The sequence below is a fragment of the Hermetia illucens genome, chromosome 1 (assembly GCF_905115235.1).
Source record: "Hermetia illucens chromosome 1, iHerIll2.2.curated.20191125, whole genome shotgun sequence".
Lineage (NCBI taxonomy): Eukaryota > Metazoa > Arthropoda > Insecta > Diptera > Stratiomyidae > Hermetia > Hermetia illucens.
The window spans coordinates 205,953,749-205,977,195 of record NC_051849.1 but is presented as its reverse complement, the minus strand read 5'-3'; the positions used below and the strand labels follow the sequence as shown (position 1 = coordinate 205,977,195).

Sequence of the window (23,447 nt, the reverse complement as noted above, 5' to 3'; positions counted from 1 at the left end):
CGTTTTCTGACTTGTTTCATCTGCAATAGTGAAAGCCCTTAAAAGAATGTTACATCCCCCCAGTATTGTGCTTCAAATTATGGCCTCCCTTCACCTACAAACGGTATCAAAACAAAGACCCGCTTTGGAAAGTACTAATTAATGCTTTTAATTTTTCTTATATGACTATCTTCGGGGAAACAAAACTTTACACAATACTTTTGCACGTATGAGCACCCTCAGTGAAACTTGACGTAACATAGTACCTTTCACCGCATGCATAGTGGTTAATAATTGCAACATCGTCGCCAAATTTCGTATCAATAGGTATAACCGTTTCCAAATATATCGCGTATTATAAACAGACTGGGGGGGGATACCATCCCATGCAATGAAACTTATAATGTACCTATGGGAAATAGGGGGATCCGTCGATCGTCCTAAGTGGCCTAGAACGACCTAGAGGGAAGAGCTATCCCAGAAACCTAAAAAGTTGGCGAAATTGACTGTGAAGGTCCGCCCGCAAAGATTTAAGCTCCATTAAAGTGTTCGGTTGACACGTTCTTGCACGCCTCTATACTAGCCAGGTTCGGGAATGTGGGGGGTCCTTTGCAGTCGATTTCGCCAACTTTTTAGGGTTCTGGGATAGCTCTTCCCTTTGGGTCATTTTCGGCCACTTAGGATGATCATCGGATCTTCCTATGGTGCCCAATGTGGCGCCCGATTTGCAATGAACTTAAAGGAAATCGGAGGATCCGACGATCATCCTAAGTGGCCGAGAACGACCTAGAGGGAAAAGCTATCCCAGAAACCCAAAAAGTTGCGAAATTGACCGTGAAGGTCCGCCCGTAACACTTTATTAAGGACATCCTCTAAATAATTACCTGAGCATGTCAAGGAGGGGAGGGAACCTTAGGGGCCGGGCCTCAATAACTATCTGAGGCAGAAGAAACCATGATCGGGACTGTGATTCGTCGTGGATCTTCCCTCTCGATCGCGGCACTCGGGTCCGGAGACTTACGACTTCACGCGCGCGGTCGAGCCGTTTTTGTTTTATTTGCCAGTTCTAACTCGCGTTCTGCTTTTTATCGATGGGCTGTCGCGAATTTCTTTGTTTGTGGTCTATTTTTAAATTCGGTCGGCTTTCGGCCACTTAGGATGATCGTCTGATCCTCCTATTTCCCCTAGGTTCATTACAAACTGGTGGAATCACGACGAAGGAGTATGTCAGCGAAGGTCGAGAAAAACAAACCGAACCACTTGGAATGTATTTACATTCATTTGCATAGTCTGAAACCAAGAGGCCATATGGGAGCAACTATGAGTTTTCCAGCAGGAACACCGCACATACTGCTAGCAGTTGAAAAAGTGAAAAATAAGCTGCCTCGTTTGCCAACTGTTTCAGATGCTCTTTGCCGCATAATGACAGTTTCCACCATGAGGGGGTCAGTTAAAAAAAATGCAGGAAATATGAAGACGAAAGTCTGATATTTAGGATATGCAAAGATGGCGGTGAATACCTCTTCGACCACCTATTAAAAGGCCTTAATTTGCTGGGAGCCTTATCATAGCAATAGCAACGAGGCCCGGTTGAAATATGCATCTTGCAAGGTGGCAATATGGGCGTTTGGAAATCAATATATATTGCTGATGTAAATTTTAAATCGCTATGTGTGGTGCTGCTGTCGGTTTTGGCAATATGTTATGTCCATGCAGTTCAAGAGAGGCTTCTTAAAGGGAACATTGATGGTAATGGGTGAGCTGAATGGCAAGGTCAGGCTCATGCAACACCTTGCTCGGACATGTGATGTGGAAACACGGTCTTGACAATCGCAACGATAATGGTGTCAGGTTCGTGGATTTCTGTAGCTTACACCGCCTCATAATTGGTGTCATATTGTTCGAGTACAGAGCCTGCCATGAGGTCAGTAGGGTTTCAACTGACCGACGCCCATCGACCACTTTGCGATCAGCGGTAGATTCAGCCTCCTGTATGCGAGTAATAAGAGAGGTGCTGATTTTGACCTCGAAAGAGATCGTTTACTTGAGTGTTGCATCCGCCCGTTATCGTAAATTTGTGGAGTCGCGACCCCCAAGATCAACATCTGCTTGTATAATCCAACTGTTGCTCGACCCCGCCTGAGAATATCGGACAGCATTAGGTTGGCATCAAAAAAGGTATTTTCTCGGGTGCTACACAGGTCATCAGCCACTTCCCAAAAGGGTGTCATAAGATCTAGTTAACTACGGAATCGTCGAAGGTTGAAGGCTCTGTTGCCCGAGTGAGTGGTGGAGCGGTGGCAGGCTTGTCGTACTGGAAATCCGATAGAGAACGAGAAAAAGAATTAGCTATTGCGCTGGTCAGGGACGTGGAAGATGCCGCAGAATGCAATGATTTTAGAAGTGTATACCGCATCACGAACAAGCTTGCATGTAGTCGCAAATCTCCACATGGTCCGAAGGACGTTATCGAACGACTTCTTATCCACGATGACGAACTGCTGAAGAGAGAAAAAGAGCGCTTCACTACGGTTCTTAACTGTATCACATCCAGTAAAGTCACTTTTCTTCTGTATGTATTAGTCACTCTAGATGCAAATACGAACTGCTCCTACAAGCAGAAGAGAAATTATTTTGGCCATCAATGTACTCAAACGGAGTAAAGCCGCTGGGGTTGACGGTCTTCCCGTAGAGTTATTTCTCGCTATATCTGCAGTTACTGGGGATTTGCTTCTTCAACTCGTACAGAAATCTTGGGAATCAGGGACGTTTCTCAGAGAGTGAAAGAAGGGGATTATAGTCCAGATTCCAAACAAGAGGACCCGTCTTGGCTGTGAAAATTGGAGAGGTATCTTCGTGCTCTTTGCTGAAATAATAATTCTGAAACGCATCATCGTTCCATCTCGAAAGTTTGATCGATTGCCTGCTCTTAGACAGGTTTGTGGTTCGTCAACACTCTAGGGGTCATTTTGAGACGGTGGGCGGAGTTCAGATCTTCGCTTCACCTGCTCTTCATCGATTACGAGGAGGCCTTCGATAGTGTGGGCGGCTAGCATATTTCACGTGCTCTCCGCAGGAGGGGCATTCCAGAGAAACTAATAGCTATTTTCAGAGTGATATATGATGGTGCGAAATATCACGTGCTGCACTGTGGCAAAATCTCGGCAAATTTTGGAGTCGAAAGCGAAGTCCGCCAGGGTTGCATCCTGTCACCGAAATTATTTCGCCTTGTTATCGGTGACATTCTTCGTGCTGCTTTGTCCTGAGAACCTGGAAGAATTCAGACTATGAAATCCTTCCTAAAACACCTCAACCATGCTGATGATGTTTGTTCGGTCTCTTGCCGGGTCATGGAACTTGGCCAAATGGCTTCTGATTTGGAAAGAGAGGCAGGTAGAGTTGGATTGAAGATAAGCAACAACAACAGCAAGATTCTAAGTCTGACAGGTCATCACACTCCCCCTATCTGCATTAATGGGCAGAGCATTGAAGGTGTCTATAATTTTGTATATCTAGGATGCCTGGCTTCTGCCGATAGTGACACTGGACTAGATGTTGCCCGACACATAAACCACGCTAGATCCGCTACATTAAATTGCCAGGATGACTGGCGAGTGGGTCGCCCTAAGCAGCTTTTTGTCTCAGGTGGTTGTGGGAGGAGCTGCAGCGCATTTCAGATAACCGCGAGCCACGGCGCGGTAGTGTATTTGTTGCACTATACCCTACCAAGAGGTAGGTAAATGGCAACCATATATGTTCAACATAGAGAAAACAGAGAGATGCTAGAAAGAATTGCTTGTAATAGAATTTTGTCGATCTAAAATGTAGGAATAGCCTATCTGAGCGGTTATTGGGATTTCGATAAGCCACCTTTATGATCAGGCACCTAGACATGGTACGAAAGTGGGACGCGATGTCCAAAAATGTGTGCCGTGATGGCATCGGATATGAAAAATGCTGCCGTGTCAGTTAGCTAGAAACTAATAGAGAATTTATTGTCTAAAACGGGTGCTCGTCATGCCGCTTCCAGGACAAAGTTGGGGCAGCGTCTGATGAGTTGCCAGTAATTACAACAATAAAAAGCATGAAAGGGTGAAAAAATATCAATAAAAGAAATAAATAGAATTTAAAATCCTTAAATAAAATCAAATAAGAAAAAAAAATAATAAACTGAATAATCATAACTCCGCCGTAGCCGGTCTCAAAGGAAGGAAAGGGGGAGGGGTAGATAGCTTCAGTCTGAATGGTTATATGCCACTGCAGCGTCTCTGGGGGTAGGTGAGGAAAGTGCAGGAACTTTGCAGTCTTTCATATTACTCATTGCACTACCAAAAATGAGGAAAATGAGGAGAATGAGAACTTTAAGGTCCGGTACGGATAACCGGCTGGAGTCGTCTGCCTTGGTGACTGGGTCGGGCTCCAGTAATGGATAGCACGGCGTCAGAACTGTCAATCGTGAGGCGGTTTGACGTCTAGACGTCATGATGGCCAGGAGCATTGCTCCGCGTGGTGCAGCTGTTTCGTTGCAATCTGTGGTGACGAATTCAGGAGGTCCGTGTACTCAGCGGATGAAGTGGACTGAAGAAATTAACCTATTCATCATCCGCTCCCGCTACGAAATAACGGCGGGGCAGGTAAAGCATCTTACTGCCCCTTTGTAGCACCACAGATTCGTCGAGCGCTTCCCGCAATACGCGCACGGGACTGTGCAGCGGGTCGCAGACCAATACCGCCACACATCAGAAATGTGTTGGACTTGAGGTCATCGCGGAAACTGGTTGATGAGAATTAGTGGAGGCAGAGGCGGCGGCATCAACAAGACCACGCTGCACTGCAGGCAACAGGTTTAGTACTCACCGAAGCACTCTTCTTCATTGTCTTCACTGAGGTTCGGGACGAATTCCAAAGAGCGAGTATAGAATTCTCCGAAATAGATCCTTTGCATAGACCAGGTATTCCCAGGCTGTATGCATTCAGCAACTTCGATAATTCTATCTTAAATCAATGATGAGATTACATCTGGATGTGTGTGCTGATATGTCGCTGCTGCAATTACAATCACTTGTATATTGTGGTGCAGTTGCGGCTTTACAGGAACTATGCCGTGTCTAGTGAGATACCCTTAATTAAAATTCTGAACACATTAAAGCACAAACTTTCTGTCATATGCAGTCGGTTGCGATGGTATGGTGGAAGTCACCCCAAACGTGTCCAGAATGCAACATACGCGAGGAACCAGCGGACTTTTTTCAGATCTCTCAACGAATTCCAACAGAGCGTCGACACAGTGCAGTTTTCGTCGACGGAAGCGAAAGAGTATTTGGGTGGACTTTAAGGGTAACTCGCCCAGCATGCTGAGTGCATCATCGCAGAAGGCTTGCAGTGAGGAATCCTTACGAAAGACACAGTACAGGATCCCACAGACACAAGACCGATTACTTGCTTACCAAGCTTCTACAAATTTATAACGTCCATTATTAGTGGAAGGGTCAATGCGCGCCTCGAGAAAAACAATATTCTGTCCGAGGTGCAGAAGGGCTGCCGTCGGCTCAAGGGGTTGCAAAGGCAACTCATTATCGACTCGGTAGTTGTAGGACAAGCAACTAGAGGCCAAAGAAACCTCTTTAGTTGCTATATCGATTATGACAAGACTTGAGACAGCGTTCCGCATACCTACCCAATCGATGTCCTACGTCTGTATAGCATCAATGCCAATTTTTGGCGACAGTCATGGAAGGGTGGTACACCACCATATCAGTTCGTTCATCTGAGGTGCCAATATCTCAGAGCCTGTCCATATACGGAGAGGCATTTTCCAGGAGGATTCGTTGAGCCCCTTTTGGTTTTGAATGACACTGAACCCTCGTTCATGGCTTTTGAATGATGCTAGAGGGCATGGTTTCACAATCAAATATGGCCTACTTGCTAAGTGCGCGCTGAGGCACTTGATATTAGATGATATCAAGCTGTATTCTAGTAGTGATGACCACTTCAGAATTCTGTTGCGAATAGAAGATATGTAAAGCCGTAATATTCGGTTGGAGTTTGGACTAGACAAGTGTCCAATCCAAGCCATCCGCAATGGTAATCTTGAGCTGCATGCTGGACATGCATGAAATCACATCCCTCCGGAAAGAATAAACACATATTCACTATCCCTTCACGGGCATCTGCGTTCGAAATATTACCGTGAACCAAGACTGGTGTGGAAAGCGTCCAACGGCGGATATGGCCTACGATTCTGGATGCATCATTAAAACTCTGCGTGGGGCGGATGAGCCGGCCCCGTGATATCAGAGGCAGGAGCGTCATTGACGTGGTGGGACAACATTATCGCCAAGTCAACTCGCTGCGCGCTTATTTTTACAGCAAAGAGCAGACGAGTCCCTTGCATGGGGCTGTCTGTAAGGCAGACTACGGGCTGACTCCATTTAACTTGAAGGATCGATCTTTCAATCCTCTGAGTGAGGTGAAGTCGGACCAGGAGTGGATCGATGAATGGAAGTTGAAGGCAATGCACGGTAAACACGTGAATTGTCTTTGGCAGTCATTTGTCAATTTTCATTTGTTGAACAGATGGTTGTGTGCTGAGGAGCTCTTTGCTGAGACGGACGGACTCATGTGTACCATTCAGCACGACGTGGTCACTACCCGAGCTTAAAAAAGGCTCATAGCGAAAGAGCGGGTGGAGAACGACCAGTGCAGAATGTGTAGTTCGTCGTTAGGGACGTTGGGCCATCTCATTTTTAGCTGTTATGGTCTTGATGTTATGGTGCAATTCACGAACGGGCATAATGCTGTATGTAGGGTGATTCATCAAAACCTTGCATACAAGCACGGGCTGATCACAGGAACATGTCCAATTATGGTGCGTTAGTACTTGAGAGTTCTGCTTACAGCATGTATTGGGACCGGCAAGCTCTAATTGATCGCCACATTCCATACACAAAGCCTGTCATGCTGTTAGTTGACAAGATGGGTCGCTCCGCTTATATAATATTATTGATGTTGCTATCCCCATAATAGCAAGCAAGAAGAAAAGGTGAACTATGAGCCACTGGCTCGGGAAATCAAAGAAATTTGGCATCTCGAGAAAGGAATTGTAGTTCATGTAATATTGACAGCTATAGGTATTGTACCTAAACCCCTCAGGGCTTATCTTGATCCCCTGGGACTTTCACACCGTCTGGTTCAAACCGTGCAGAAGTACCCCATTCTGCATACATCCTCGATGATGCGGGAGTTCTCGACGGTTTTTGTTATTAATCTATTAATGGCCACCATTATCATCCCTTAAGCAGGTAGCTAGTATTAGGTATATGCCGAGATTGTGAAAACTCGCAAAAAAAAAAATAAAAGGAAAGAAAGGGAAACCGTAAAATATTCTAAAAATAAGGGCGCAGGACAAAAGTCAAAGCTCGTGAAAAATTTAATTCTTTCCTATTGGTTCTTATGGATGGCAAGCCATCAAAGGGAGGAAAATACAATAGTAAATATCAATATGGATACCAATCAGTGTAGTGGCGAAGGTTGTTGAAGTATTAGCTCCGTGATATTAGGCTCGTGTCATTGTTATTGCTTCGACCATGATCATGGACGCTTGCGATCATGTAACCTGTCTAGTAAAGACCTGAGTGCTGAAACTACTATTTCCATTTTACTCCTCATTAGAAAATTCTTATCACAATTTATTTAAATTATTGATGTAAAGATTCACAAAAGTTCCGGAAAACTTGGAGAGACATCTGCTAATCAAAATCTGAAACTTACATTCAGTTTACCATAAAGCCAGCAATAGCATCTGGCATTAAAAGAATAAGGAAACTGTTTTGCTGTACGAAATGGCCAACTAGATGTGCGTTGCACCATAGTGGAAAAGCACCAGAGAGAATGGTTTCAATTTAAGATATTCGATCCTAGTTATTTAGATTTAGTAGTTCTCATTGTTTGGCTATACGAATGTGCTAGTGTAAGTCCCGGCTGTGTAGCATATGGGTATGTTCACGTAAGTGGCTAAAATCTAAAATTACCATTTAAACAAATAAACTCTGTACAACATTTAGCTTTAAGCAGTTTTATAGATACAACCTAAAGTGGTTTAGCTTGGGACTGGCCAAAATTTAACATTGGGGCTCGCTTGTGGAATAGCTGATCTAAGCAGTGAATTACTGGTGGGAATAAAAACTTTACCGAAAAATCAACACTAGTGGTGAGAATAAATACGGTTCTAGTGCTTCTGGCAAGTGCAATATTTTGACGAAAATTATATCCTTTGGATAGTACCTGTTGGCACGGCTAGGTAACAGCCGCGCTGATCTCTATTAGATCCACTGAGAAGGGCTGTTTGCGGAGATGGAGAACGCGCATCGCCTAGGTCGAAAAATGATGATGATGTAACATGCAATGGATTTGGTGACGTTGCATGTTTCACGGGTGGTGATTGTTGCTGAAGATCTACATATTGATTTGTAGTTTTACAGGTTATTGATTGTTATTTGATCCGATTCGATTGGGAAGTTATTTTTTTGGGGGTGATACGAAAGTGAATTCAATAATAAAAGTTCGGAGAATAGATTTAGAGACCAATTGCAGTAGTTGTGGTATATCAAAACCAAAATGTTGACATCCTTTCAAAATACAACTAAAAATTTCTTCGGCAATTTGGGACACGATTTTCACTTAAATTTCCACAAAAATTTCACTTTTGTATCGCATCTCGTTACATCTTAATTCAGTTCCAATATAAAATTTGGAAGAGCTAATTCTAATTAATTTGGGAACTGTATACTTTCTGCTTCTCTAAACTCCTTAGTTGGTCGGTGTTACAAAAGTTATGTCAACAAGGGGTGCGCCAAAAATATTATTGCACCATGAACTGTGCTCATGACTTTCTGTGTATAATGTGGAACAAATATGATTACTTCACCCTATTTTGATGAAATCAGGTTCCTATTGTCAAAAATGCTTCATATTATGCCATAACCAGAGACTTATACTCACTTTTTGATGATGAATGATTTCGACCAATTTCCGCTAGTGAACGAATGATTGGAAGACGACTCATATTATTATCTCGTCTCTTCGGATAATTTTCATGTTGATGACGATGTCTCCTCAGTAGAGCGTCCCTAACCAGTTCCTTCTTTTCCGTAGGCAGTGTTCCAGCGTTAATCATATTCTCACAAACCAAGTCAGCAATCAATTCCAATGTACAAGCCTCCATGTCTAATATGACAGTGCCATTCAGTATTAAGCTTCGCAACTCGAATAAGGAGTGCAAGGAGAGGGTGGCGACATGTGGTTTAGACCAGCGATTTCCACCCTCTTCCACGTCCTCTTCGAACTTAATCCAGCGCGCGGTTTCCTTCCATTCGATATCGTCGCCTTCCTTAACAAGTTCCTCCATTTCGGAGAAAAGTGGATGAGACTCATGTGTACCGTCGTCAACATCCTCGCCCAGGATAAATTGTACTCTTTGTGCCGGTGGGGTGACTGTAAAATATATAAATGTATGTATGAAAAACATGACAATATTTCTTGTTTATTTGGTAGTTCAGTTATGGGGCCTAATAAATCGCCATTTTTGCAATAAATTGTGAAAACAATCACATTAAATTCAGGCTAAGGATGGACTAACATAAACGTGATTTAATATGTGCTTTAATATTTCCTTTGTATAATTTTTCTCCGAATTTTGACGTATAATTGGTATCAAGATCCTTGTATCGCATTTCAAAACTATCTTTAAAAATAGATAAATACTAATTAAGCTTTCAATGAGAATGGCAGATGGTGGTGAAAATATCCGCGTGTTTTCTCACCAACATCACTGTTCTCATATTTCATAATTAAATTAGACATTCTTGGTAATCTGGGAAGGCAGGCGTGATTGGGGAGTGGGGCGGCACGAGTAATTTCTTGAAAGGTCGTCCCCTAGAAGATAGTATCTGTGGGATGGTTTTCAAAGTTGACTAACAATGTAAGTTAAGAAAGAATATATACAATCGTCTGTAATAAAGGGCTTAAGGGAAGGTGGAAAGAAACACTAAAAGCGAAAATGAAAATGGGTCAGCGTGAAAAATGTTGGTAATATTGAATAGTGAGTTCGAAGCGGGGCAACTCCGGTGGAATTGTTAAAGATGAGCACGCGCTCTTATTTTTTATTTTTTTTTGGGGGGGTAGGGTAGGTGAATGCATTTACGCACACAGTGTTGGACTCCCGATTCGGTACGTCGTCGGACTACCAACTAAACACCTCCCCATCGTCAGAAAGCTAGCCTGGAACCATTTGTCACATTACTTCGGGCCAACCCCCGAACTCTCCCGCCTTGCGGAGCCTTCAAATCAGGGAATTCCTTTCACCAACGGGAGGGGAGAGGAGGAAGGGAACTGTCAGTTCAAGAAACCCCCTGCTATCCGGCTCCTTCACCGGTCGAGTTCTATCTTCTTAGCAACAAGAAGGGTCCGAACGTAATGGGCAACACGGTTCCACCAGCCAGCAGTCTTCAGCATCTCTTCCACAATGTTGTCTGGAGAGAGATCCCCTGTGTTTGAATAGAGCTGCTGACGAACCCCATCCCACCTTCCACAAGAAAAAAAAGTGTGGTGGGCATCGTCCACAACTCCATTGCAAAACACACAATCCGGAGAATGCGCCTTTCCAATCTTGTGCAGGTAAGACTGAAAATTTCCATGCCCACTTAAAAATTGGGTAAGGAAATAGTTAGTTTCACCATGCTTCCGATTCAGCCACGCACCTAAGTTGCCGATGAGCCGCGCAGTCTATCTGCCTCTAGTTTCATTTTGCCAAGAGGGTCGTCTAGAGTGCGTTGCTGTTCTTCACGAGCAACCACCTCCCTTGGCTCATCTCCTTTGCGCTTGTATATGGCCTGACGTTCCCTAGCAAGAAGGGCAACGGTGATAACTCCCGCGATCACCATCACGGCCGGTTCAGAGACTGTGCGGTACGCAGACGCCACCCGTAGAGCTCCCCGCCTCTGTACTTGCGCGAGGCGTCTACGATATACCTCCTTGTTAAGAGCGCCAGCCCATACCTCTGCGCCGTAGAGCAGGGCGGACTGCGTTGAGCTGATCAGGAGACGTCGCCTACTAGACGTAGGACCCCCAATGTTTGCCATTAGCCTACTTAACGCCGAAACTCCAGCCGCAGCCTTATTCGCTGCTGCTTGGATTTGCTCAGAAAAGCTCATCTTTGAGTCAAGAGTCAACCCGAGGTACTTTACCGCTGATTTTGACTCGATTATCGACTCGCCGAACGATATGGGACGCAGGGTCGGAATTCTCTTCTCAGTCAGGATGACTACTTCGGTTTTTTCCAGTGCAAGGTTGAAACCATGAGTAGTCATCCATCCGCTTATCCATCGCATCAATATGCCGGGTCTGCTTTACGCCTGTTCGATAGTGCGTCCAGCGCTGCGACATCATCTGCGTAGCCGACCAGGCGTGACTCTTCTGGCATGTCAAGTTTAAGCAGACTGTCATAGGTAGCGCTCCAGAGGTCCGGCCCTAGGATGGATCCCTGTGCTACCCCGACGTGACCTCCATCCACCTTTGACCCTCTAGTGTTTCATAGAGCAGGGAGCGGTTCCTCAGATAGTCCCTCAAAATCCGTAAGAGATAGTTCGGCACGTTAAAGGTATTGTCTAGTGTGCCTAGAACGTCTTTCCATCTTACGGAATTGAAGGCGTTTCTGACGTCAAGCGTTACGAGGAGCACCACCCGTCGAGTTCGGCGGCTATGTGCCTCTGCTCGTCGAACGGCGTGCACGACCTGCATGGCAGCATCAATTGTCGATCTCCCTGCCCTAAAATCAAACTGCCGGGGAGATAAATCTCCGGCAGCGCGTATCGCTTCAGCGAGTCTACTTCTGATGAGCTTTTCGAGCACTTTCCCAGTAGTATCAAGCATACGTAGTGGGCGGTATAAAGACGGCAGTTCGGGATCGCCTTTCCCTTTAGGGATCAGCGCAAGCTTTGCAACTTTCCAACGAGCAGGGAAAATGCCCTCTTTCAGGCAAGCGTTGAATGCGCCGAGCAGTAGGTCTGGCCGGTGTTGGAATACTAGTTTGTACACCTCTGCTGGAATACCATCGGGTCCTGGCGCCTTCTTGTTTTTCATAGAGAGGACTGCCTGTTCCAACTCTTTTATAGAGAAAAGTGGACAGTCCTCTGCGCTCTCCGCGCCGATGTCACCATCCCATACGGAGTGTGCAGGGAAGAGTGCCCTCACAATGCGGTCCATCTGCTCGGCCTTAAGTGAACAGGGTTTCCGCAGAGCCCCGATTTTTCGGGTTACAAGTTTGTAACCGAGTCCCCACGGATCCCCATTCACCTCGTCGATCAGATCTTGCCAGCAGCGAGTTTTGCTCTTGTTTATTGAGCTGCGGAGTCTCCTTTTGGCTGATTTGTACTCCATCATTATGGTACATGCCTCCTCCCGGTCGCCTAGACGTTATGTTAAGCGGCGGAGCCTGTGACACTCCTTCCGGAGCTCTGCGATTTCCACCGTCCACCAATACATGGAAGGTTTGCCGCGCCTCGATGTCTTCCTGGGCATGGAGGCTCCGCAGACCGTCGTTATCAGGTTCATAACTGTATTTACGACAGTGTCAGCAGCGGCGCCACCGCCCCCAGGAGTACCCTTCAGCGTGGCCCCACCTGTTCCCAGAGTTTCGACAAACTTCCCGGTGTTCACTTTCGCGACGTTCCATACACAGAAAGATCGCTGGGGTGGCGCACACCGAGAGTTTGTGTCCACCACTTCGAAAGCAATGTATTGGTGGTCACTTGCCGAAAAGTTTTCCAGAACTCGCCACCCGTCCACCAGCGACACCAGTGATTCCGATGCGAAGGTTACGTCTGGAATGCTTCCTTCGCAGCCCGGGCGCCGGAACGTTGGGGTGGATCCGGTCTTATTAAGAGAACAATAGCGATCTCACACGAAGCCACCTACTCGAGCGAATAAGGTCAAATCAGCCCTATAAAGACGGCCCAGCGAAACCAAGGGATATTGCACAGGACCCAGCTACGATAGCGAGCAAATAAGACAGTCCGTGAACACTAAAACTACAACATTCAGAAAACAAAGTGTGTTCAAAAATCCCATTAATTGTTTCTGTTCGTGCGTTAACCCAGAACTTGCTGATTAAAAAACAGGCAAACTCGATTATCACTTCTTCCCTAAAATTGGCGCGGACTACGAGGAATGCCCAAAAACAAAAGAATACGAGGCTCTTCATTTACACCCCCTCCTCGTCTAGATCGCACTTTCCCTGCACAGGGGATAGCCAAGGACTTGGAGGTCCGGGATGTGGCCAATGCGGAGTTTTTCAAGCCCCCGGTTGCATCAAAAGAAAAAAAACGGCCAAGGAGGGTAGTCACATCTGATGCATTTTTTGACATTCAATTTTTCGCTATAATCAAGACAGTCATTGGACTGGAATTATCAGCAAATGAGATCCGTGGTTTCAAACTTTCAGTTGTAATATCATCATCATCATCAACGACGCAACAACCGATACCTGGTCTAGGCCTGCCTTAGTAAGGAACTCTAAAGACCCTGGTTTTGTGCCGAAGTTCACCAATTTGATATCCCTAAAAGCTACCTGGCATCCTGACCTACGCTATCGCTGCACCTCAGGCAGGGTCTGCCTCGCCTTCTTTATTGCTTGTATAGATTTTTCGGGCTGTATCATCCTCATCCATTCGGATTAAGTGACCCGCCCTAACCTATTGAACCGGATTTAGGCTACGGAATCGCCCGTCCTCATGTAGGGGGTCAAAAATTGGTCGGAGGTTTCTTCTCCCGAATGCGGCCAAGAGTTCGCAATTTTTTTTAGCTAAGAACCCAAGCAAACGAGGAATACATGAGGACTGACAAGATCATTGTTTTGTACAGTGAGAGCTTGGACCCTTTGGTGAGACGTTTCGAGAGGAACGATTTTTGTTGAAAGTTGAAGTTGAAATAGGCTCTGTTGGCTACCAACAATCGTGCGCGGATTTCATCGTTGTAGCTGTTATGGGTTGTGATTTTCGTAGTCTCAAAGTTGTAGTCTCCTATCTTAATTCTTTACGTTTGACCAATGCGATTCGACGTTGATCTGGTGTCTTGATGGCCTTGGGAGTGATCCTGCTGCTTTTACCTGACCTCGCACATTGGTCAGGATCAACCAGTTAGTCTTATATATTTCATCGGGATACCGAATTCTTTCATGGCCGTGTACAGTTTTACCCTGGCTTTGCTATCATAGGCGGCTTTAAAGTCGATGAAAAGATGGTGCAACTGATGTCCATATTCCAACAGTTTTTTCATCGCTTGTGGTGGTGAGAAAATCTGATCTGTTTCTGATTTGCCTGGAGTGAAGCTTCTTTGGCATGGGCCAACGATGTTCGGGGCGTAAGGGGCTATCTGACCTAGCAAAGTAGCGAAGGATATCTTATAGATGGTGCCCAGCAACGTGATACCTCTATAATTGCTTCACTGGGTGATATCCCCTTTTTATGTATGAGACAGATAATGCCTCGTCAGGCACATTTTGAGCATTAGTTGGTGAATCACTTGGTGTAATTGGTCGGCTCCATATTTAACCAATTCGGCTGTAATTCTATCGGCTCCTGGTGATTTATGGTTTTTGAGCCGGTGAATTGCGCGGACTGTTTCTTCCATGATTGGTGGTGGCAACATTTGTCCGTCGTCTTCATTTGGGGGGACCTCGAATCCGCCAATATTTTGGTTGTTGAGGAGTTCATCAAAATACTCAATCCATCGCTCTAATATGCCCATTCTTTCGGAAATCAGATTTCGTTATTTGTCTCGACAGGATGAGCATCGAGGTGTATAAGGCTTCATTCTGCTTCGAGTTCACAGACCTGGTTCACCCAGGCTTCCTTCTTCTGTCTGTAGAGTCGCTCTCCGCTCGACAGAGTTCTTGGCCTCTGCGCGTGCCCGCGTTCTTTGAGAATGCAATATTACTCGGTATGCAGCATTCTTTCGTTCCGTTGCTAGCTAACATTCATCGTCGAACAAAGCCGTTCCGATTTTTTTGTGGCTGTATGTTTATGGCCGTATCAATGATAACGCCCTTCAGGTGGTTGTGAAGTTCATTTGTTGATGCTTCATCTCCAGGGCATCTGTTAGCTGCGGTTATTGCGGCATCCATTTCCCCCTTATAGGTGTTACGGAGGACTGTATTATGAATGGCTTCAGTGTTCACTTTTACTTGATTGTCAGAGGGATTGTAGCGATTCTAGCCCGGAGCACACAGGATTACTCAAGTCCCGTTAAAATTGTTGTGGGGAAAAACCCTTTGCTTTTGATTCATTGAGCTTCAGCCTATCACTTTAAGTTCCAAAATATGCATATATGGTTGCTATTCATCCCTTGGTAGGGTAAAGGGTACCAATTACACCTATGTACTATCGTATCTGGTATACGGAAATGCGTTTCAACTATTTGCAGGACTTCGCCGATTTTCAGGTCTGCCTTCCTCCTCTACTGTTCTGGGCCAAATAATACTGGGGAACCCACTCCGTGGGCATCTTGCGACAGTGGGTTTCACTGCGTGGCCCGCAATAGAATTGCAGCCTCTCTGTAATGTATGTCCTATCCACTGGCGCTTCGGATCGCATCGCCTACGGGTGCCTGATTCTTTGTTCGAAATAGTATCAGACTAGCGTGCTCCGATGATATATTGCAAACAAGTGTTCACGAGGGCTTGGAGTTTTCATTATCATCGATAACTAAAAGAAATAATATCGGGGAAAGGTTGCAGCTTTGACGGGCTCCGCTTTTAACACCTAAAATTCCTCTATGATTTTACCTCAATCATCACGTGACGTCCCTCCCTTCCTCTCTGGGAAAGGTATCGGATTTCCAAGATTTCTGTAGGAGCGAAAGTACAGTTCTGCAGAAACTGTAGGCACAGCGATGAATAACTCTGCGGGGAGACCATCAAATCCAACCGTTTTACTTCATTTGAGTGCATTGATGACCAAGCTGATTTCTCTTCTGCTTGGAGGAACAATCCGTATCCGTGTCCATAAGAGGGGGAATTTCACCGGATGTGATACGGTTAAGAACTATGGTGAAGTGTGCTTTACACCTCTTCAGCTGTTCGCCGTTGTGGATGAGGAATCGACCGATGACGTGCCTCACAGGTCCATCGAAAGGTTTGTGATCAGATGCAAGTTCTTTCGTGATGCGGTACATATTTTTGAATTCATTGCGTTACGTGACATCTTCCGTTTCTCTGAGAAACGCAAGAACAAAATCTCTTTTGTCACGGCACACACTATGTTGAACTTCCCGGGGTTTCCCGCAGTATTGGAACTCGAGTTCTTAACTCGCAGGGATCAATAGAGTCTCAATCTCTTCCGTTGATCGATCGACTTGCATGATTTCATAGTCAGCCAGGTTCTATGAAGTTCCTCCGGAACGTGACCGAGGGCCTGTGTAGCCCAATGTCCATCGATATTCTCAGGCGGGTTACTCAGTGTCTCTGATGCCCGATCAGCACACTACTGTCGTGCGAGAGCTGGATGATACAAGCGGTCGACATTAAATTTGGGGGTTTAGCTCTCCAACCCTACGAAAAGTTGAAGAAGCAATACGCAAGTAAATTCCAGCGACCAACAGATGGTAATCCCTTTCGAGACCGATGTTAGTGCCTCTCTTGTTATGCACATCTGGGAGACAACTCCGGAATCTACTGATGATAAATGGTGGAAAACGTCGGTGAAACTATATCGTCTAAAAAGGCATAAGTGACTATTGAATCCTGCCTCAAATCGCCGATGACTATTAGGTCAACACAAACTTTAACGAGAACAAGAAGGTGACGTTTTTCATTTATACTCTCCTAAGAGAAATCCAGCTCTCTAAGAATGTGTTGCTTACAGCAGACTTTTTCTGCACCGCAGGTTGTCGATGCATACTAAAAAATAGGAAGCTGAACCTGTGCCTAGTCACATTTGTGTAACAATCCAACCAACCGATAGTTTGACACGGAATCTCGGCAATGCACTGGATTGATTAATGAATTAACGTCTAACTATAGATAGGTTCAAGAAATAGTTTAGACTTGGAAGAGGTTCTTGATATTACTTTACTTACAATAGGACTTTCAGGATGGAAAATTGGAGACCACCCAATTAGGGATTTTTCTCGGGTCACCATTGGATAGACTTCAATCTTATCCTTATGATGGAAGTTACCAAATCTTTAGGGAATCTAGGAGGATGGGATGGAAGAAGTTTTGTCGGGTTATTAAAACCAAACTCCATAGAGCTCTCATTGGTAGTATTACTATCTTATCTATGGAATTTGGAATCAAAGTTAAAGACTTTATAGAACGCAATGCAGGTCACTTTTAGAATATCCTATTCGATGAAATATAGGAGGACGAGTTGCAGGTGTCTATCCGGAGACAGTAGACTTAGTATCAGCAGTAACACCGCAGTGCTGAAATCAATCACAGGGACCTCCCGGAGTGAGGTGGCAGACGGATTAGCCATTTACAGTTTGGAATCCACTACCGTCGAGCTTAATGAAGTGAGTACCAGCTATAGTTCTCTTATTTCGAAAGCGTCGACGGAAAGTCGGTGACCGGAAATCAGCAAAGAAGCGGAGGTCCGTGGAGTCCTGTTCAAGAGTCAGTACCAGAAATCCATACATATTCTGAGCATGAGTAGGACTTCGCTAAATACCAGGCGACTGTTGAAGAATATTACAGCAAACGCCTGGAAAACCATCAGAGGGCGAAGCCCACCCCTTCAAACACAATCGATTTGAAGCGGAGCAGAGTGTTCAAGGACTCAATCGACAAGCAATCTATGCTGAAAAGTAAAAACAGCAACAACCGGCCGATGCGACACGAACTGTGAAACGCCTCATCAACGTGGCCAGAATGTGGGGACCAGTGTTGAGTCCAGACAGTTGAAGATGATCATCGAGTATCACTTGAGCGATTCATCTCCAGTTTCCATTTCTCTCAGGTGGTCCGTTGGTTCCATGGGAGGGACTTTCTCTGTTTGTGCGTTGTTAAGGTCAGCGACGCCTGGAAGGGCGTACAGCTCAAGGTCATCCCATATGAAGAGATCTTCAGGAAATCAGTAGCTCGCATCTGGTTGGCGAAGATCATGGGTTATGTATAAGGACAAGCTCGTTCTTTCTTTGCGCCTTCAAAACGCTAGGATTCCTTTGGACAACTGGGCGATAAGGACAAGCTCGTTAATTCTATGCGCCTTCAAAACGGATTCCTTTGGGCAACTTGGTAGTTACCAAGAAGAAAGAACCCCAAGTAAACAGCTGACCTTTTCTGCTCTGTATAAATGGAGAATGCCTGGGGAAAAGGTGAATTGAAAAGTGCGGTTCAGAGTCAGGAACGCAAAAGCCAAAGCGTTCCGCTACGTGAAACCAGACGACGACTTGGATCCAGTTGACGCAGCCAACGAGCTGTTGGATGAAGATCGATCGTCCGACGAGGACTGATGAGCCACCCACGCAAGTAGATCATCCCAGGTAGTGAGGACTTAGAAGAAAATATCGACATCGCAATAATACAGGAGTCCTGGATTCGAGGAGGCCAAACTATCAAAGGTGTCCAAAGCAAATGCTACAATTTAATTTACAGCACAAGAGATTTATCGGGACAAACCTAGATTATGTATCCTGAACACTTTTGTGTATTCCAGCTTCTTAATCGCGGCAAACTGGGGCAGGCGGAAGTGGGGAACATGTACATTCCTTCGGCTTACACAGCTCAAGACTGACCAGCTTCCGCAGAACGACTACAATATTCGACGTTCACCATCACACCAAAGAAGGGCAACCTGTTGTCACAAATATTTGCAGCCATACAAGCACCGCCTGAGGAAGTATAATACAAGTCGGGACTCAGTAAGATTTTGTTCAAGGAACACAGGATTCCATCCTTTCTTAAATAGTCTAGTCTAAATAATCTGCCTGCTAGTTCAGACCCAGTTTGCTACCAGCGAGAAGGACTGTCAGTCAGAGCCTTGCTTGGATGGTATGCAGCTTCAGTCGTGTGAGACTATCAAATCGGTAATAACCGAGGATAAAATCCGCTGGGTTTACAACAGTTTCTCCGTGTATAAATCTCCGGCCCACATGCTACAGAAGAAGCAAGAAAGGATTGGATCATGGCTAATCGTACGTATGTAATACGTAGCACACTCTTGGAGACACGCAGGCAGGGAAAATGCAAATCGTCGCCTTCTTTTAACTGTCCCGCTTCTGAATGGCACTTTGAATTGTAATAGGCCTCACGTATTAAACAATTGCCTGCTATGCCGTGGCCCAATATGGCAAAGTGGCGTTTCGGTGATGTATCAGTAAAATTTGGCACTTCCCTAGAGTTTTTAATGCTGAGCTGCTCTATGGATATGCGGGACGCCCCTTCGATCTCACTCTCCATGGAAAGCTTAGAAATGCTTTTTATAATCAAAACGGAAGATATTACCTAAGGCACAACTATTCTTTCCAGAAATGTGGTGTGGCTCTCTTCAGAATGTACTGGGAAATCTAGAATTTCCTCTACTAGTTTGCGCTAGATGATCTTAGGGCGATCCATTGGTTGATTATCTCGGGATGCTAGATTTCGCTCCATAACATAGTCCGCAATGAATTTGTCGGCTTATCTTAGTGTATGATCTATCTACTGCCCCTTTCGCTTTGTTAGAAGTACATTTTAGGATACTTGACTTGTACATTCGAACTTATGACGAGCAAGAGTACCCTGACGATATGACTGGGATATGTGCTAACAGAAGCTTGAACTTGCGGTGCAGATGAGTATTTCAAATTCTGGAATGGGATCAATCAGGCACAGATACGTTGTTAGTGACTTAAATACTTGCAGGAACCTACTCTTAAGCATTTCTGGGTAGCTTCTGTGGAGTACTTTGACTGTTTGGTTGAGAGAAAGTGGGGAGACCATTTGATAGATCAAGGGATGGAGTTATTGAGTGTCAGATTTTCAACATCACATCTTTCATTCCAATCGATTTTGATTATATGGTTACTTGTCGTTTTTTCCTTTTACTGCTCTAAACTTATCATTCACATGGCAATAAAGATTGATAATAACATGCAAAACAAGAAGAGATACTTTGTAAGAAGACGTGTCCTACTTCTCCACGAAGGGCTATACCTGAAGGTGCACATATGCAATATTTATTCACAAGTCAAATTTAGGAGAAAGACTATTATTTACGACTCAAAACACAAAATTTAACTAATCGTATCCAATTTATTTTCAACCACCTTTGATCACATGCGGGAACCATTATAAATTCAGTCCACATTCCTCCTTCTGAAATCATTTTCATCATCGAGAAATTCAATATTGATTGAATCTGCCACCGATATAATGTGTGGATGTAAGGAACATTGACAAAAATGTAAATTCATTTGCTTGGAAACGTATCTTATCGTATCATATCGTCAATGTTTGAATCTGAATAATGTACCTATCTACCCTGGATATGGTTAATGTATGCCATACGCGCGTGTTTGGGGGGAATTGGAATTAGTTCAAAGTCAGTCTGAACTTTCCAATATTCTAATCACTTCATGGGGTTGAGTATTGATTTGAATTTGATAGGATATTTTAGAAGGAATCTTCTTTTTCTTCTTCTTCTTTTTCTTCAGCCGTTGTCCCGTTCACAAGCGGGGTCGGCTCGTCGTGATCGGCTTCGCCATTTGGCTCTATCGAATGCCTGATCTGGGTGCAATCTCGAGGCTTTCAAATCCCCCTCCAGCGTATCAAGCCACCGTTGCTTAGATCTGCCTTTTGGTCGTTTACCATCGACTTCGATGTTCAGACCAATCTTTGCAAGTGAATTCTCGTTTGCACGAATTGCGTGACCATACCATCGAAGACGCCTCTCTCGCAACTTTTCCACGATCGGTGCAACCCCATAACGATCGCGGATATCCTCATTTCGGATGTGATCTAAACGTGTGACGCCACTAGTCCAACGTAACATCTTCGTCTCTAATTACCGCAAGACGCCGTTCATTATCTTTTATGGTCGGCCAACACTCAGAACCATAGAGAGCGACTGGACGGACGACATTGCGGTAAATTTTAGATTTGAGACGTTCGTTGATACGTCGATCACAAAGGACACCAGTTGTGGAACGCCACTTCATCCAGGTTGCGTTAATGCGTGAAGCGATATTTAAACCGCTCAGTTCTGGGCAGATCACTGCCGCTGACAGTGATTGTGCCTGTTTCATGGGGATCGGTTGTCAAAAATTCAGTTTTGTTTAAATTCAATCTGAGACCGTGTTGCATGAGGCGATCATTCCATTTTTGAACAAGTTGCTCGAGATCATTTCTGCTATCAGATGCTAGGAAAACATCATCTGCATAAAGCAGTGTGTAGGGCGCTGGACGTTGGATATCCCGTGTGACGGTGTCCATAACAAGGACAAAGAGGAGTGGTGGGAGGGCACTTCCTTGATGAACTCCAACAGATACACGAAGCGGTTTTGATACACTCGCCATACTTCGAACTTTACTTTTCGGATCGTGGTAGAGCAATTGAACCCAGCGCACGAGTTCTTCTGGCATGAAGTGTTGTCGTAAAGCATACCAGATGAGTTCGTGTGGTACACGGTCAAACGCTTTCTCTAGATCCAGAAAGGCAATGTAAAGAGGGCGATGCTTCTCACGGTGTTTCTCCATGAGTAACCGCGCAGCGTGTTTTACGTCAGTAGTTCCGCAGTTCTTGACAAATCCGGCTTGTTTCACGGTTATTTCAACGATTTCGCGAATACGGTTGTCGAGAATGCGTTCAAAAACCCTCATGGTATGGGAAAGTAACCGGATCGGACGGTAATTTGAACATTCTGCTGGGCTACCTTTCTTTTTCCATATTGGAACAGTGGTACTTTCTTGCCGGTCAGATGGTGTTCTTCCTTCCTGAATAACCCGGTTAAAGAATTCACTGAGCCACAGTGTTGGGTCCCAGCTCTTCGCTTTCCAGAGCTCAGATGCGATGTCGTCAGGTCCTGTTGCTTTCCCCGATTTCATTTGTTTTATTGCCTCCTCGACTTCAGTTGCGCTGACTGATGGAACCGCTCCAAATGTCGGCAATGATTGTGGAAGTGGAGGATGAGCAAATTCTTCAGTTGAAATCTGCTCGAAGTATTTTCGCCATCTATCCGTTGCGGCTCGACCGTTGGTAAGCAAAATACCGTTCTTGTCATTAACACAACAGAAGTGTTCGATATCCTGTGTGCGTTCATCACGGCTTTTAGCAAGTCGATACAGATCTCTCTCGCCATCCCGAGTGTCCAGTTTATCGTAAAGATTTTTGAAATGGTTGACAGCGACCGCTTTCTTTGCATCCCGGTTGGCATTCTTATAAATTTGTCAATTAGCAGGCGTTTTATCGTCGAGAAATTTGTGGTAGAGGCTTTTCTTTTCACGGACCTTCATTTCAACATCATCATTCCAAAGCCAAGTATCTCGGTTGATGTACCGCTTACCCGGCTTGGTGACCCCGAGGGTTGCAGAGGCCGCTTTGTGGATCGTGTCTTTCATTTGGTTCCATGATTCTTCCACATTCGTAATGGTTGGCAATCGTATGAGTGAGACCGTTTCTTCTTTCTTCTCACCAAATCGCCACCATTTAATGCGCGGCGGGTCAGTGCGTTCCTCACGCCGTTTTATCGGTGGCTTAATTCGCAGGACAGCAATCAACGGCCGATGTTGAGGTGCGATGGTCTCATAAGGAACGACTTTGCAATCAGTGATAGTGGTAAAATGTTGACGTCGTATGAGAATATAGTCGATTTGCGTTTTATTGTTCCCACTATAAAATGTGGGAAGATGAGACAATCGTTTGATGAACCATGTATTCATAAGTACAAGGTCTTGGGTGTCCGCAAAATCGATTATACGCTCGCCACCTTCATTGCGCGCTCCGAACCCCTTTCCCCCATGGCACCTGTTACCGTCTGTCTTTTCACCCACATGACCATTAAGGTCGCCGGCAATGGTTATATAATTGTCAGCAGGCACGTGACAAGTCTTTTCATCGAGAAGTTGCCAGAAGGCATCTTTTTCGGCATCAGGTCGACCTGTCTGTGGTGCATACGCGGTGAAGAAGTGAATAGTGCGATCAGCTGATATAATGGTGAGCTTCATCAGCCGATCATCAAATCGTTCGACTTCTTTAATGGCATCACGGAAACTCTCTGAGATGGCAATGCCAACACCATATTGAGTGTGTGGGTTACCAAAATAGAGAAGTTTGTAGCCATTTTCACCGCGTTCGCGTTCAATGTCGCAGCTTTTGGCACCAGACCATCGGGTTTCTTGCAGAGCGCAGATGTCAATGCACCTTTTCCGAAGGGCTCTTGCGAGTTCCTCCGTCTTTTCAGTTAGGGTACCAACATTTAGCGTGCAGACACGTATT

At 45.1% G+C, this 23,447-nt stretch overlaps 1 protein-coding gene across 12 annotated transcripts in view; it reads right to left on the bottom strand.

Moving 5' to 3' along the window:
• Positions 1-23,447, bottom strand: part of LOC119649693 (sodium bicarbonate cotransporter 3) — a 193,928-nt gene that overhangs the window by 52,948 nt on the left and 117,533 nt on the right. For 8 of the 12 annotated variants that reach the window (XM_038051972.1, XM_038051980.1, XM_038052000.1 and 5 more), the window contains 2 exons: positions 8,980-9,471; positions 8,263-8,433 (listed from right to left, as the gene is read on the bottom strand). In XM_038051972.1, coding sequence (XP_037907900.1) covers positions 8,263-8,433; positions 8,980-9,471 — 663 coding nt within the window. The remainder of the gene's footprint in view (positions 1-8,262; positions 8,434-8,979; positions 9,472-23,447) is intronic. The other 4 variants (XM_038051988.1, XM_038052011.1, XM_038052017.1 and 1 more) reach the window with 1 other exon arrangement.